This window comes from Mustela erminea, chromosome 13, assembly GCF_009829155.1.
Source record: "Mustela erminea isolate mMusErm1 chromosome 13, mMusErm1.Pri, whole genome shotgun sequence".
Lineage (NCBI taxonomy): Eukaryota > Metazoa > Chordata > Mammalia > Carnivora > Mustelidae > Mustela > Mustela erminea.
Genome location: NC_045626.1, coordinates 71,899,462 through 71,915,283, shown reverse-complemented (window position 1 = coordinate 71,915,283; position 15,822 = coordinate 71,899,462). Strand labels below are relative to the sequence as shown.

General features: G+C 54.0%; 1 protein-coding gene across 3 annotated transcripts in view; it reads right to left on the bottom strand.

The window, feature by feature from the left end:
* Positions 1–210: 210 nt before the first annotated feature.
* MN1 (MN1 proto-oncogene, transcriptional regulator) overlaps positions 211–15,822 on the bottom strand; it is a 47,645-nt gene continuing 32,033 nt past the window's right edge. For all 3 annotated transcript variants that reach the window (XM_032310305.1, XM_032310306.1, XM_032310307.1), the window contains one exon: positions 211–3,274. In XM_032310305.1, coding sequence (XP_032166196.1) covers positions 3,093–3,274 — 182 coding nt within the window. In that variant the 3' untranslated portion in view covers positions 211–3,092. The remainder of the gene's footprint in view (positions 3,275–15,822) is intronic.

Below are 15,822 nucleotides of genomic sequence, written 5' to 3'. Positions count from 1 at the left end.
GCACTATTCAGCCCGAGTGTCACAGTGTCCAGGTTGAGAAACTCTAAGATGACTCAGTGTAGAACAGCATCGACACACGCAGGCACATGCGCACACATGCGCACTGTAGTGTCCAGACCTGCGCTCCCAGCCCCCATGGGATTCTGAATAGACCTATGGAAAAAGAGGGAGTGTGGGGGGGAAATGAAGCAAGACCCACCCACAAATGTACCACAGTCACCATTAACGTCATATTTATTGTTATTTAGCTGCTCAGGAAAACATATACAGGTATATACAATATGCATGAATACAGAAGACTGCACTTTACATATTTTTTTAAAAAAGAAAGAAAAAAATAACACTCAATTTCATGAGCTATTGTCACAGTCTTCCAACCAAGCATTTCAGAAATGAATTTCTTTTAAGAGTCAAAAAAGATTACAGGATTGCCTAACACACAGCAGAGTTAAGATTTTATATTTTACATGTGCAATAACGTTTTCGTTTTCTTTCCCAAAAAAAGTTTGCTATGCAGTACCGATTACCAGTGTTTGGAGTCTCGTGGGTTGGGTGTGTTTTTAATTTGCTTTTATTCTTTCCATTAAACCAAATTTAATGAAATAACATCCTTTTGCTTAAGGCTATTTTTAAAGCTGTTCCATTCTGGGGTCGTGGGGAGCGAGAAAGTTTAAAACTTCAGGGGTTTCCGACGCTGCTAGGACTACGGAGCTGATGGCCAGGTGCTAATGAACTCAACCCAGGGAAAGTCAAAGACGAAAATCGAGACTCTTGGCTCCCCGGCCTTAAGCAATGAAGGAGAAATCATTCCTGTTTAAAAAATAAAGTGATAAAGCTCTCAAACAGCTGTACATTGCGGAATCAGAAGGGGCGTGGAGTTTTGCTCAGACTATGGCTGATTTCTCCTGCGGCCCCTGGCAGGAGCAACGTGTTCTCTATCTCTTTCCTCTGGTGGCAGAACTCCGGGACTGAGTCAGTTCACACCTTACCACTGCTGATCAATTCACACCACCTGCTCTTCTGCCTGTCTGCTGCCGGCCCCCAGGGGCCAGACCTGGGCCCCTAGTTGATGGCCCCAGCAAAGGCAATCCAGACGCCGACCTGAGCCAAAATGGCCCCAGCAGGAAAGAAGAGGGAGGAGAAAGAGCAAGATTTTTCTGGACACTCTTCTCCCTTTGCTGGAAAGTTCTTTGAAATAAACAATGTGGGTGTTGTATGGTGAACTCAAAGCCTTCAGGTCACTTACTTAAAAAACAACAACAAAAAAAGCCAGGTCTAGAAACTCTGGGGACCTGGGGACAGAGGGGAGGGGGCGCCAGGTTCAAAATAGAGCATTTAGTAAGACTTGCTCTTTAGCAAAAATAGAAGGAAAATGGTGGAGTTACTGGTTTGGGTGAAGGGCTATCAGTCACTTCTTGTCTGACCCACCCTGGAGTCTGTGTGCCCCTCACGACCCCCCACCCCTGAATCATAAGAGCCTTTTATAGGCCTCCACAGCACCCAAAGGTGCCCGCCCCACCAGCACTGGACCAGTCTGCCACTCTGGGTCCTCGAAGTTGGGGGTGGAGGTGTCCAGGAGCCCTGCTCACTACTGCCTGCTCACCTAGCCACCCCCCATCTTTGCTCAAAGAGTTGATTCCTTGGTGAGGTGCCTGGAACAGGACTCTAGTTTTGCAATAGGGTGAGATTAAATCAAAAGGTGGGGAGCAGGGGGTATTCTGGGGTTAAAGAAAAAGGCCGAGGCATCAAAGTCATTGTTTCCTTCCGATAGCCCGCGGGAACCTGTCAACCTCTGCAAAGAAATACACCCAGGTTCAGAGAAGGGGGGCTTGGCAGGCTGAGCCTGGGGGCTCCTTCCCTGAGCCCCCAGAAAAGTGCTGGCAAAAGCCTCAACCCTCCCAGGGATGGGGGGCTACCCAGGTTGGAGGGGGAGAAATAGATGGGCAGCGAGGACAGAATGGGAGTGGTCGGGAAGATACATGCAGTCCCACATCCTTCCTCCCCCAAGGCCTGGCTGGCATCAGCTGTGTGGGCAAAGGTCAAGGGCTGAGAATGGATCCTCCCCCAACTTGGGCACCCAAGACCCGGCCAGCCCCGCTACAACAGGGCGGAAGCCGGGAGCCCCCAGAGACTCTGCAAGCTGGAAGGACACCATCCCTCGTGCACACAGGACTGCTTAGCGTAGCACGAACATTCAGAGCCTGGGTGTTTGCACAGAGGCCCAGAAAAGGAGAGAAAACACCACTGTTGAACATTCCGACTCCTTCCCACTGAGCGGGCTGGACACGTCATCACCTCCGTTGCAGAGAGGACAGCTTCCAGCAGAAGACAGAATGGAGCTGAGGGCTGAGCGTGTGTTCGTAGGAACGAAAATATATCTCTCTCTATTTTCTTAGGGAACAGACAAAACAAAATCCCAGGCGGAATACCTAAGGGGGGCATTAATTGTTTGGCTCCTGCCTGACTGATGACAGTTGGGTGTCAATATATAATATCGTGATGACAATTTGACTTTCGCCCGGCAATATTCCAGAACTACTATTCTCTAGGATTTCCATTTTAATAAGCAGTGAACAAAGCAAAAAGGAGAAAAAAAAAAAAAAGAAGAAGACGACTGGGGATTGGTGAGGAGAGGAATGAGAATAAAAGAGAATAAAAAAGAAAGTAACTCTTGTCTTATTACGAAATAACAATGCTTGGACATACAGCAGCATGAAAATAAAACAAGGAAAGAGGTCATCTAAAAAAAAACGTATGCCAAGATTATAGAAAAACGGGAATTATCTAGCAGGAAAAAGGCTGAAGCAAAAGTTTGCTAACTGCAGAAGGGTTAACACTGGTAACATACTGTGGCAGACGAGTTTTCTTTTTTAAAAAAAATTTTTTGAGGTCCCCCCCCTTTTAAATTAACCCTTTCCGGTCCATATGCCACTAAGCAGGTACCAACCTAGAAAAAAAAATCATCCACTCAGCAATAGTGGCCCTTTCAAATTAATAGGAGGGTGGGGTCAAGGGAAGGGGTTTGGGGCAGGGTGGGGGGGGCGGTGGGAGGGGGAGAAGGGCCTGGTGGGGGTTGGGCATTTCTTGTCAATTCAAGTCAGGGCGGCCACGAATGTCCCAAATCTGTTGGAAATGTCGGAGTGCAGGGACCGCCAGGTGGGCACAGAGGCTCGGGCCTTGGCGTCACCCACGTCGTCTGTGCAGTGGACAGACAGGCACTGCAAGTGGCTCCCTGGCTGGGTTGCTGAGGCCTTATTTGCAGGGAGGTCGTGGGCTGTGGAGAAAAAAGGAAGACATGTTAGCAGCAGGCTCAGCTTTTCGGGAGGCCCTAAGGGGACGGGGGAGTGGGAGAGGCAAGGGAAGAGAGGCACCATCCACGCCCTCTTTTCATGCCTGAAGACCGTCTCATCTGAGGAGAGCTAGAGAAGTTTCGTTCAAATCCCCCTGCTGTTGCCTCTGAGGTGGCTGTGAGACCTTAGCCAAGGGTAAGACTCTGGCTCGATATCAGGTTTTCCCCCCTCAGGAAATGGGAGAATTGCACAGGGTTGGCCCATCTCTGATGGACTAGAGTTCCCAGAAGATTGACTGGACATAAAATAAGGTGGACAGGCTTCCTGGAGGAGGAGCATCTAACCTGGGCGTTGAGGCATATGTAGGAGTTCATCAGATGCAGTTAAGGGGTAGAGGGGAGGGTTGTCTATGTCTAGAACACAGCCCTTTCTCTTATCATCCTCTGAACATTTGCTAGAGACCCACTATGTGCTGGGAACTTCCTGAAACAGTACGACACTGCTCAGAGCAGAAGAGTCCAGACTCCCCAATCAGATGAGTGCCCTTTGCCCAACCCAAGCTGCTTTATGAAGGGACTTCCGGTGATGGGATGAGGGAGTCGGTGAAAATGCTTGCCACTTCCTTCTCACATAGTCACACAGCATCAGAAACACCACAGATCATAGCGATGCCTGAGTTAGACCAACTTGCAGGGAAAGAAGTTTGATAACCACTCACTCCTTAGTATGAATTACACTCAAAGAGAGTAAGAACTGGGGGTTCAGAGGCAGGGAAGGAATGGAACAGTCATTTTGGGGAGCTGCTAGTTTACTGCTACCAAGTGGCCAATGGTTCTGTTCTCAGATCTACTCTATGTTTACGAGTATCCTCATCATTTCCGCTTTTTAGAGCCTGACTCTCAGAGAGGAGAGGCGACCTGCCCAAGGTCACACAGCCAGGAAGGGGCAGAGCTGGGCTTGATCGTGAGCCTGTGGTCAATCTCTTGACTCCGAAGAAGTGAGCAAAGCTGTAATTGGGGGTGGGGGCCCCACTCCAGCTGAGGGAGCACGCCCAGATACTGAACTCCACGACCGGCCCGCCCTCCCAGCAGGGCCCTGTGCCAGGCAGGAGCTACCCCACCCATCCCTCCCTCTGGGATTAAGGGGGAGGCCTCCCCTGGGAGTTGAGCCATAGCCTGCAGAGAAAATCCTCCCAGAGGATGGGCCAGGCTGTGACTAACCAGGCTTCCACCCTGGAGCCCCAGAGACACCCAGCTAAGGACCTTCCTGCCAGGAGCAGCTGGGCCCGGGGGGAAGATTCTCTCCCTTGTTCTTTTCCTCATTCATCCAATTAATAAGGCCTTACTGAGTCCCTACTATGTGCCAGGCGTGGCTCCAGCCCTGCGGATCCGGCCGGAAGTAAGGCAGATGCTATCTTTGTCTTCCTCCTCCAGGAGCTGGCAGTGAAGGCAGGAGAGAGCATCACAGACACCATGGGGCTTGAATCCTAATCCCAGCCCCACCACCATGTGGCAAGAGGTCTGCCCCTCTTCCACTCTCCGAGCCTTAGTTCCTTATTGCAGAAGTGGGGGTCATGTCCTCTCCTTCAGGCCTTATAATGGCCTGGCATACAGAGAGATCCCCTCCCCACAGAGCTGCTGGCATAGTCTCTGGGGGTTCAGGAGGTGAGGGGTCCTTGCAACCATCTAGAGGCCCCCAAGCCTCATCCCTTCCTTGGGACTGACCAGGCGGGCACATTCCTGCCCATGAGACTGGCATCTATGCGCCCATTTCACAGAAGGAGAAGCTGAGGCCCTGGGCTCCAGGTTTCAAAGCTGGTTAGCAGTGGTAGTGCTAGAATGCTGTTAATGCCACACCCAGGGACTCCTGGGGAGAAGGTATCCCAGGAAGTTAGGAGCCTCAGTTTCCCCCACCCCACACCTCTGCTCTTGAGCCTAGGCTTTGCTCCTAGTGACACCCCACTCCCTAATCCCCTCAGAAGGAATCCTGTTCCAAGCATTGTGAGATCTGAACTGGGGAAAGGGAGCATCTGCCATGGAGAGAGAGAAGATTCTGAAAAGGATTCCTTATTTCACTTCACACTCGTGATCTCAAGGAGCCAACACAGCAAGGCTTGTGCTCATTGCACAGGTAGGAAACCAAGGCCCCTTGCCAAAGTCCACCAGCTAAAGAAAGACAAGACCCCCAGAACCAGGCACCTGGCACCTGGCTCCCTTGCTCTGGGACTGCAACGCTAGGAAGGTGAAGGAAAGTTGCCATTTTCCGAGTTCTGTGCTCAGACGGAGGAGGCTTGCAGACCCTTCTGGGAGCTGCATTTGCTGAGTGATCTTTCCAGACTGGCCCAAATAGCCACGTGTCCTCGAGATGCCATATTCCCCAGTTCTGGGTGACTCCAAAGCATACCATGTGCCAACCCTAGAGACAGCTGCTCCTCTTACTTGGAGAAGATTTAGTGAGGGCATGCCAGGCACACAGCGGAAGATGTCCCTGTGTTATCTCATTCCATCCCACGCCCCCCGCAAGCCCAGCAGCTGGGCGCTTCTTCTCACCACATTAGAAGGGGAACCTGGGGCTCAGAGAGGGTGAGGGGCTTGCCCAACGTCACAGGGCATAGGCGCAGGATTCCCCAGCCTCTGCCTGGGACAAGCAAGAGAGTCTGGTATCCATGGGGAATATTTTTAAGAGAGAATATTATTCTTCAGTTCTTGACAACCCAAGCATGACCAAACTCATCCTCCCGCCAGATTCATTCCAGCTGGGGGGACCCAACACGCCCTAGGACCGCAGCTCCCCTCCACCCCTCCAGGGCTGCTGAGTGGCTGCAAATAAATCAGTCCCACGGAAGCCGCCTCAAGTCAGGGCCTGCCCCTGCTCCAGAGAAGTCCCCAGTCCCCACTCCTCGGTGATGGCAGGCATGCCGGCCCCCCACACAAGGACCCAGAGAAAAAACCACCCTCCCCAAGCTCCCAGGACTAGGAGTTACTCAGTGCACACAGACACCAATGCAGACCTTCACATTTTCTACTTGTTAGCGACCAGCCTCCCCATCAGACTGTGGCATCGCAGTACCCTGCACACAGGTGCTCCGTTGGGGGCCTGGGGCTGTGGAGTGATTCTCATCCCTATTTGACAGATGGGAAGCCTGAGGCCCTGGGTGGGGGAGGCGGGGGAACTGCGCAGGCATTACCGAGGGCCAGGTCAGCAGCTTGGACCAGCCCTCTCCTTCAAGTCTGGGATTCCCCAAGCACTAGGCTGAGGTGAGATCTTGAACCCCCCCATACATGGGCAGCTGGCCGCATCTGCAACTTGGGGATGATGATCCCTGGCAGACCCATCTCTGAGCAGCTTGGGGGGATCATACAAGAGAATGACAGGAGACACTGTGCATGTGGGGGGATCATTCCTCGAGGCAGGGGTGTCACCATCTCAAATTTGTCACCCCAAATGACCCTCACCCCGCGCAGGCAGCCCAGGGGTCGAGGTGAGGGGCTTCCGGTTCTGGGACCCGATGTCACGCCCGCCCAGCAAGGCAGGGCCTGCAGGGCGGAAGCCCGCTCTTCCTCCCCATCCTTCTTCATATGCACAAACATGTCCTAGCTGATCTATCCAGCCCTTCCCCAGCACCCCCTCCCATCACCACACAGCACACGAGCCACTCGGTCATTTCTGCCACCAACTTGCTACCATGGCATGGAGGTGCTGGCTGCCCCCTGCTCCATCCCACAGTGACCCTGGGTCCTGCATCGGATGGATCCCCAACAGGGACGGTAAGTGCCACAAAGGGAAGGAGAGAACCTAGAGTCAGTGTCAAAAAAGTGAATAACAAGAGGAATGCCATTTCTCCTACAGGGTTCAACCATGACAGCGCCTACCACTTGCAGAGCACAGGGCTTTTGAGAACATCACTTCAGCTCCCAGAACCTGAGCCCTGGAAAATGGGGAAAATAATAGGACTGGCCCTCATGGAGGCGGCGACGAGGATTAAATGAAATGATCCATGTAAAAGGCTTAGCCTGCTGCCCAGCACAGAGCCGACTCCCGCCCGGCAGCACCGCTGACCCACCTGTAGACGCAAACAGAGAAGGGAGAAGGGGACAGACTCATGTCTGTTTACCTGGGGACACCTCATGGCTCCTTTCCCTCCTAGAGAGGCCGCCCACAGAGGGAGCCAGGTGTTCTTTCTTTTTTAAACGTGGCAAAACAGGCCTTGTCACCACCTTGCTCTGCACTCAGGATCCCCAGGACTGGGTCCCAATTTGGGAGAGGCACATGGTCAGGGGTCCTGAGCTGGGGACAGCCGCCACCCCCCAACTCCCTGACCCCCATCGCCTCCCTGAGGCAGGGCTTGGTGGGAGCTGCAGCACCGCACGGCTCTGTCCTTGAACCTTCAGAGAGGGGATTTCTGTCCACCTCCTGTCCACCACCCGCCCACCACCCACCATAGGGAAGGCCAGAGAGAGGGAGTCAGGGGGGTCAGGGGGACCTCCAGGTAGGGCCCAGATCAAGGGTTCCCTGGCTGCGCATCCAGAGCATGCCCTGGGCAAGGTGTTAACCTGTACTGCAAAATGGGAACCAAGTTCACAGGCATCTGGGAGGATTAATGGAGATAACACGGATAAAGACTTTAATCACGTGATGAGCTCCCCCAAAACATTAGCTGCTCTTAGGGTTATTACACTCACTGGGCTTTAACTACCTAGGACCTCGAGGTAGTTGGAGCTAATCCTGCCAAATGCCAGTAGGGGATACTGGCCACAGGATGGTCTCTTTGTCTCTGTGGGTGCCGGGGAGGGAAAGTAGGGTGGGGGCCTGCCTTGCCCCCTGCCCCCCAAGGTGGGGTGGGGCAGGGGGACCAGGGTACGATCCCAGGCAAAGCAGGCAAATTAGAATTCCGTGCATATTTTTAACTTCCAGCTTATGTAAGGAGCAGTGTGGGCCCCAGAACACAATAGCGAATGACTCCCGCCCGACTCACCCTCACCGGATTCCAACAAAGGGAAATGTATTTTGGTTTTTCCTTTATTTGGACCTGGCAGGGGGAGATGCTGGTGTCTGACAGCTGCCACTCAGCTGGGGGGTGGGCCGTTGAGCCCGGAAGCAGAAGCAGGCCCAGGAGCCACAGGGTTGGGCCAGATCCTACCAGCGCCCCTGTCCTGCAGCCTGGGAGGCCTGGAGGCCCCCAGATACTACCATGACTCTCCCAGCTCCTGTTCCCCATCTCCAAGAAAGGTGGAATATGGCACCCAGGGCACTGAATGTCTCTTTTCACTCTTGCCCAGGCCCCAGAGCCTAAGCACCAGGGAAGGAGGACACTGCCTCGAAAATCCACCCACTTCTCTCCCCACTGCCTCCACCCCAGGCCAGGCCCCCACTGCCTCCTTCCTGCTTCCCCACTGGCCCCCAAGCCCATTTTCCCCTGCGAGTCAGATACCTTTCCCAAAGCACCAACCACGGCAGCCCCTTCTCCTGCTTAAATCTTCCATGGCTCCCCAGTGTTCCCACGGTAAAGTTCCCAGCTTCGCATAACCTGGCCTGCTCTCCTCGTGGGCCTCCAGCCTCACCTCTCCATGAGCCTGCTGTACAGTCTCTCCACGAAGCCCTGATCCTTCCCGCCTCCACAGCCCTGCACCTGCCATTTCTTCTGCCTCGAGCACTCCCCACCCCTCGCCCCTGCTGACTCCCACCTTCTACCTGGCTGTCAACCTTGTGGCAAAGTTTCTCCAACACCCCTTCTCTGAGGTGGGTAACCCCTCTCCCCACTCTCACATGACACCCCTGCCCCCAGCCAGCAATGATGCCTCAGTTGCCCCCCCGGGCTGGCTATAGGGTGCACGGACACCTCTCACCCTGGCAGAAGGGGGGGTCCTGTGCTCTGGGCCCTCGACAACAAGCTGCCAAAGATGAAAAACATCATGGGGGAGGGGGGCGCTTTGCAGCCAGATGACCAAAGTCTGCATCTCGGGCCCTGACGCTCCCCCAGTGGGTTGACCTTGGGCAAACGGCAACCCCTCTCCAAGTCTCAGCTTCCTTCCCCGTGAAATGGGACAAGGATAGCACCCAGCTCCTCGCCAGGTTACCCCAGGTTCTCCGGTGCCTGGCACATGGCAGGTGCTCACGCAATGGCCACCAGCTGTCACAGCAGACAAAAGTCACAGGAAAAGATAGCCTTGCCCAGTGGTAAGCAAAGTCACAAGGATTTTTAAGGCAGCACATTTTTAAGAACCTGCCACTGGGAATGTGGGGGACACAACCCTAGTAGGAACTGACCCCCGCCACCCAACTGGAAGCCTTCTGCAGGGCCCCATGACCCCAAAGCAAAAGCCCTCCTCAGCTGCCTGTCCATATTGGGTCCCTGGCCCATGTCTCCTCCTCCAGGGAGACACACAGGGTCCAGGGGACTCACTTAACTTCGGTCTGAGGGTGGGAACAGCAAATCTAAGCCAGATGGGGGGCCGCACACAGAGGGTCTACAAAGCCACCAACGAAGCAGGAACACGGCACCCAAACCCCCACTGCTCTCCTCCCCTACCCTCAGCAGCTTTGGGGGAGCCCCAGCTCTGTGTGCTCAGAGCCTGGATTCAAATTCCACCCCGGTCTAAATCTCACCCACTCCATAACCTTGGGCAAGCTCAACTTGCTGCGCCTGGTCCCCGCTCTGGAGAGGGGGGCTAAAAATCTCTCCTGTGACCAACCCCTCTCAGAGGAGCCTGGCCTGAGGGCAGACACACTCATGAGGATCCCAGCTGTCTCTTTGGTCCCTGGCACACAGTAGGCTGCTGAAAAGGATTTGTTAAATATTTTATTTATTTTTTATTTTTTTTAAAAATTCTATTTTTAAGTCATCTCTGTACCCAACTTGGAGCTCAAACTTACAACCCTGAGACCCAGAGTTGCATGCTCCACCGACTGAGTCAGCCAGGCGCCCTAGATTTGTTAAATACTTGAAAGAACGATTCACATTCTCATCCCAGCTCTTCACCTGCTTGCTGTGTGACCTTGGGCAAGTCACTCCCCCTCTCTGGGCCTCTTTGGTCCTCTCTGAAATGAACGGTGGTGGGTAGATATACAACCTCCCTGACTCTTTTCATTCCTTCAGGAAAATCAGATTATACATTCGATGTAGGGTGGAAGCTGGGGCAGGAGCCCACCCCAAGTGAGGGACATTAAGATACCTTCACTTAAGGAATCCCCAAGAGCACAACCCTGGGGATCAGGGACAGAGGGCTGGCTGCTGGCAGCCTGAATGATAACTCCAATCAGTCATCTCACAGAGGTCAAGGGACCAGCCCCTCCTCAGCCCAGCCCTCTGCCCGCACCCCACCCATTCCCTCCCCTCCCTTCGAGGACAACTTCAAGCAGGGGTATTACTATGACAAATGAGGAAAGGAAAAAGGAAACGTGAGCCCATCCCCACTGTTGCCAGCTCCAAGGATGATAAGAGTGAGCACTGACCCCAAAACCTGGGGAGAGATGGTCCAACACCAGGTCATTTCGCCCAGGGCGGGGGTGTTAAGGCTCAGAGAGGAGACGTCACTGACCCACAGTCATGCAGCCAGCCAGTAGAGGAGCCGGGGTCACTCCCAGGTCTGCCTGATGCCACAGTGTGTGGGTCCATCAAAGTCACATGAAAAAGTGAAATTTACCAGCGTAAGTGGTAGGCGCTCCCTCTCCCTGACCCCTATTCTTTCTCTTTGTCTCTCACACGACACCCCCCATTCTTTCTCAATCTCTCTGTTCTCTCCCCCTGACCCCAATTCCCTGTCTTTCCCTGAAATCAACTCTCACTTTTTGGGGAAGGGCCGTGATGCTCACAGATGGAATGAGAATGACCCCCAGAGTGACAGAGAAGCCAAGGACAAAATCTGAGGCCCGCCATTCAGTCTTTCTCCATGGACACTGCCTGAGATTTTCCACATCAGTCCGACCTGATAGGGGTGATCCAAAGCCAGCACAGGGGCTCCTAGGAGGAAGAAAGGGCCCCCCACTAAGGATCAGGAGGGACCCTGTGCAGCCCCACCCGCCTGGGCGCCATGAGGGTAAAGAAGGGGCCTCGTGCGCACACGGGCCGCCAGGCAACGGAGTCTGGTGGGAGCCTCCGCCGGCCCCTGGAAGCCTTCGGAAATTAATTGGAGTTGACTTGGCTGAGGGCAGCTGTCATTTAGATTGAGAACTGGCTCAGGGCTCCACTGAGGCGAAGCAGCAAGGGCATCGTGGGGACTGGGCGGCCAAGCGCTGGGGATGGGGGCAGGGGCTGGACGCTAGGGACCTGGCCCAGCCCTAGAGGAGGAGACAGGGTGGCGGAAGAGCGCCAGAGCCCACAGGACGGACGTCGCGGGCCCCTCACCCCAGCCCGAGCCTCCGATTGGGCTCCTTCTCCTGGCGCCTCGGGACCCACGGCCAGTGACCTGTGACAGATGCAGCCCCGTGCACCCCCCGGGCCACTCCTGGCCTGTTCGCTACCGAGACATGACAGTTAGGGGTAGGGAGGGGGCCGCAGGCCGACCCCTCGGCCTGCTCCTTCCTTCTGACGGGGCCCACTGTGATGCAACAAGAGTCCCAGAGCAGGAAGACCCCTTCCCAAGGGGTCCAGATGGGAACGGGGGCATCATCATTCTGCCAGAAACGCGGGAATGGCCCCTGTGGTAAAGGGGGCAGAGTCAGCCCCCCGCCAGGCACAAAGGATAAGCCAGGAAACAGTAGTTGCTCTCAGCATTGTGAGCAGGACTGTTCGACCCAGATCTCCACTCTAGCCCTGTTTTCTCCCCTTCTCGCTCACAACTCATGCCCCATGGCATTAGGCCCAGCGCTGGGTGGCCCTGGACAGGTCTCTGCCCCTCTCTGAGCCCCCACCTCCTCCCCTCTATCCTGGGGGCAACCTAAAACCAGGGCAGACTCCTCCCTGAGCTCCCAGCACAATGCCTGGGGGCATTCAGCCATTAAACACTTATTTTATAAAAGAAGACAGACAGACAGACACATACGCTTCTGTTGAAGTAGAACACCATTGTTTTCAGCCCACTGAAGGAAGGAGACAATTTAGTGACAACTCAGGATTTCACAAAATAAGTTTCCAAAGTGCTGATGCTTTGGGTGGTGGTTCTTGAGGACATGTGCCCTACTCACCCATCCAAGTGTCTGCGGGAGCTCTGGGACCTTCCCACGCGGGGCCCATGGGGCTGCAGGGGACCTGCTCACCCATGCAGGTTCCCATAGCACTTCTGCATCCCCAAGGAAGGGCTCTGCATGGGAGTCCATCGTGGGATAATCATCTGCTTTACAGCTAGGGTTTGGGATCCAATCCTAACCTTGTCACTGCCAGGCTGTGGGACCCTGCATCAGCTACTCTGACCCCCTGAGCCTCCATTTCCAAACCTGAAAAATGTCTTCAGTCATTCCTGCCTTGCAGAGAGGGGCCATGGGCTAGTTCCCAGGGACCTGGTACCCAGCTGCCCCTCCATATCCCACAATTGCTTCTCCAAACCTGAGCCTTCCTGGGGCCAGCCTGTAAGAGGGGGTCCTTGAGGGGCTCCCAGGGGGCTCAGTCGGTGAAACAGCTGACTTAGTTTGGGCTCAGGTCTTGATCACAGGGTGGTGAGACCAAGCCCCACATCCAGCTCTGCAATGGGCATGAAGCTTGCTTAAGATTCTTTCTCCCTCTCCCTTGGCCCCTCCCACACCTACCCTCTTTCCTTCTCTTTAAAAAAAAAAAAAAAAAGAAGATGGGGCCTTAAGATAGCAATAACAGCAGGACGATGAGCCAAAGCATCCCAGCTGAACAGGGAGGTGTTCCCAGCTGTGTGCTGGGTGAGGGACTCAGAAAGGGGATCCCATCACAGAGCTCCCAGCCTGCCCCCCTCCCCCCACCCCCCAGTGTTCTCAGTCTGGCTGAGAGATACTCAGTAAACACCTAGTGTCAAACAGAGCCTGTCACCGCCACAGAGACAGTCTGCCCTGTGTCACTGACCCAGGGGATAGGTGGGGATGGGGCAGCGGTGGGGTGGGGGGAGGAGAAATTGCAGAGGAGAGGACGTGAGGGGGGGGGGGGGGGACTTGAGGATGAATATAAAGCTTTGCAGCGAGAGAAGCAGGAGGTGAGCTCCCAGCCTCTGCTGTGATTGGGGAGAACTGGGGGCCAGCCCAGGAGCTCTGATTTGGGGCCTGGGGCAGAGGGAGGAAAAGGAGTCTGCAAAGTTGAAATGAAGTCTGTCACAGAGGCCCCTGGAGGCCCCAGGAAGTGTTTGGCCTTGTTCCTGAGAGCAGAAGGGAGCCAAGGAAGGCTGCTGAGCAAGGGAGGGGCATCAGGAATCGGTCAACATGCGTAAGAGGCTTGTACCTCATCCATTCCAGCCTTGGCACAGTACACCTGAATCAGAAACACATTCTACTGGGGACAAGGTCCTTTGTGTTCCAAGGTCTTTCTAAACAAGTGGGGGGATCTGATCCCACTCCCGAGGGAATGGTGCTCTGAGACAGCTCTGGTCTAATGGGGCAGGCCATCCCTCCCCAGCAGCTTCTGAGTCACACGCCTATAACCCAGGTCCCCAAGAAACCCAGCACAGCCTGGTCATGTGTCAGCTGAGGAGCCGAGAGCCCTTGCAAGGGATTCCACCTCTCTATGCCTCCATCTCCTCTCCACACAACAGATGTGACCACCGGGCCCTGTGAACTGACATCAACAGATCCTCACTGAGAATACAGGTGGGAAACCCAAGGCGCAAAAGTGTGCATCTCAGGTTATCCAACAGAGAGCAGAAGGGTTGAGGGAAAGTTTCTTATCTCTCCACATCTTGAGTTTCCCCATGTGTGAAATGAGACCATAACACCTGCAGGGCTGGGCTGCCAGGAGAATGAATACAATAATATTAACAATAACAGAAAATGGTTGGGGTCAATACCTGTCATGCATTCATTCCTTTAAACTTCCTCACCATAACCCCAAAAGGGCAGCTTCTATTCTCTCAGCTCCCTTTCATAGGTAAAGGACTTGCTAAGGTCAGCAACCTATAGCCCACAGGTCAAATCTGGCCCACCATCTGTTTTTATCAATAAAGTTTTATTGGTACATAGCCACATTTGTAGATTTACATTTAGTCTATGGCTATTTTATGCTACAATGACAGTGTTGAGTAGTTGTGACAGGGACTATTTAAGCCATAAGCCTAAAATATTTCTTATCAGACCCTCTATGAGGAAAGTTTGCTGACCCCTGACCCTGAGGCTCAGAGAGGGACTATTTAAGCCACAAGCCTAAAATATTTTCTATCAGACCCTCTATGAGGAAAGTTTGCTGACCCCTGACCCTGAGGCTCAGAGAGGTGACATCACTTGTCTAAGTTCACACAAGTAGGAAGGAGCCACCAGGCGCCCAGTAGATGCTCCACAGATGTTCCCTAGGAACATGTCAATATGTAAACAACACTGCTGATCGGTGAAGACTCGCACAGTGACCCTTAGAGAGTCAGAAATGTCCCTCCCACTCACTGTGTCCCTGGTCTTCCTTCTCAGCCTACAGGGGAAACCTCCCTGCCTTCCTATTTAAAAATCAATAAAACAGGGCACCTGGGTGGCTCTGTCGGTTAAGCATCTGCCTTTGGCTCTGGTTATGATCCCGGAGTCTTGGGATCAAGCCCCACCCTGGCTGCCTGCTCAGCAGGGAGTCTGTTTCTCTCTCCCCCTCTGTTCCTCCCCACAGCTCATGCTCCCTTTCTATCTCATATAAATAAATACAATCTTTTAAAAAAATCAATAAAACATTAAAATGTTGGTTTGGAGGGGTGGGGAGGATAGGGGTTGCTATTTTAAAAAATCGTTCCAAAATGTGCCTACAATGCCACAAAAAGAGAAAGGGGGTCTCTCCAAGGCAGAACAAGTCAGCCCTATCAGACCAAGGGAGATGGGTGCCCCAACCCCAACCAGAGCTCACTCCTGCATGACCTCTGAGTCTCTACTTGGAAGGACAGAGCAATGAGCAAAGGGGACAGTGACAGGCAGGACAAGCAGGCCTATGTAGACCCTGAGCCACAGAGCACCAGCCCTGGGGCAGGCCCTGGGGCCTCCTCACTGGCTGATCTCATTTATGCCATCAGCCGCCTAGCAGGGCCAAGGTCACACAGCAAGAAAGTGGAGAGTCAGAACTCAAACCCAGCTCTGCAGGAGTCCAGAGCCTTGTATGACCTTAACCACCTGCGGCATCTGCCTGACCTGGGGGAGAGAGATGGGCAGAACAGCGGAAGTTGGTCCAGGCCTAGATGAAGCTGGGTGGTCACTCCCATCTAAACGACAGGGAAGAGAACCCCTGGATTGTCTGGTGGCTGGCCCACCCATCCTCAGCTCCCATCTTCCACGGGTTCTGGAAGGTCTGGCTTAGGCTTCTGGGGAGAGGTGCCTCTACCGCAAACAACCCCCAACCTGCTTTCCTTCCAGGTGGGCCTCTCCTTCTCCTACTGTGGGAAACCAGGACCCAGTGGTGGAAGCTGGCTATGCAAATCCAGAGCTATCACTCACTCTCTCTGGGCTGCAGGAATCCCTACTG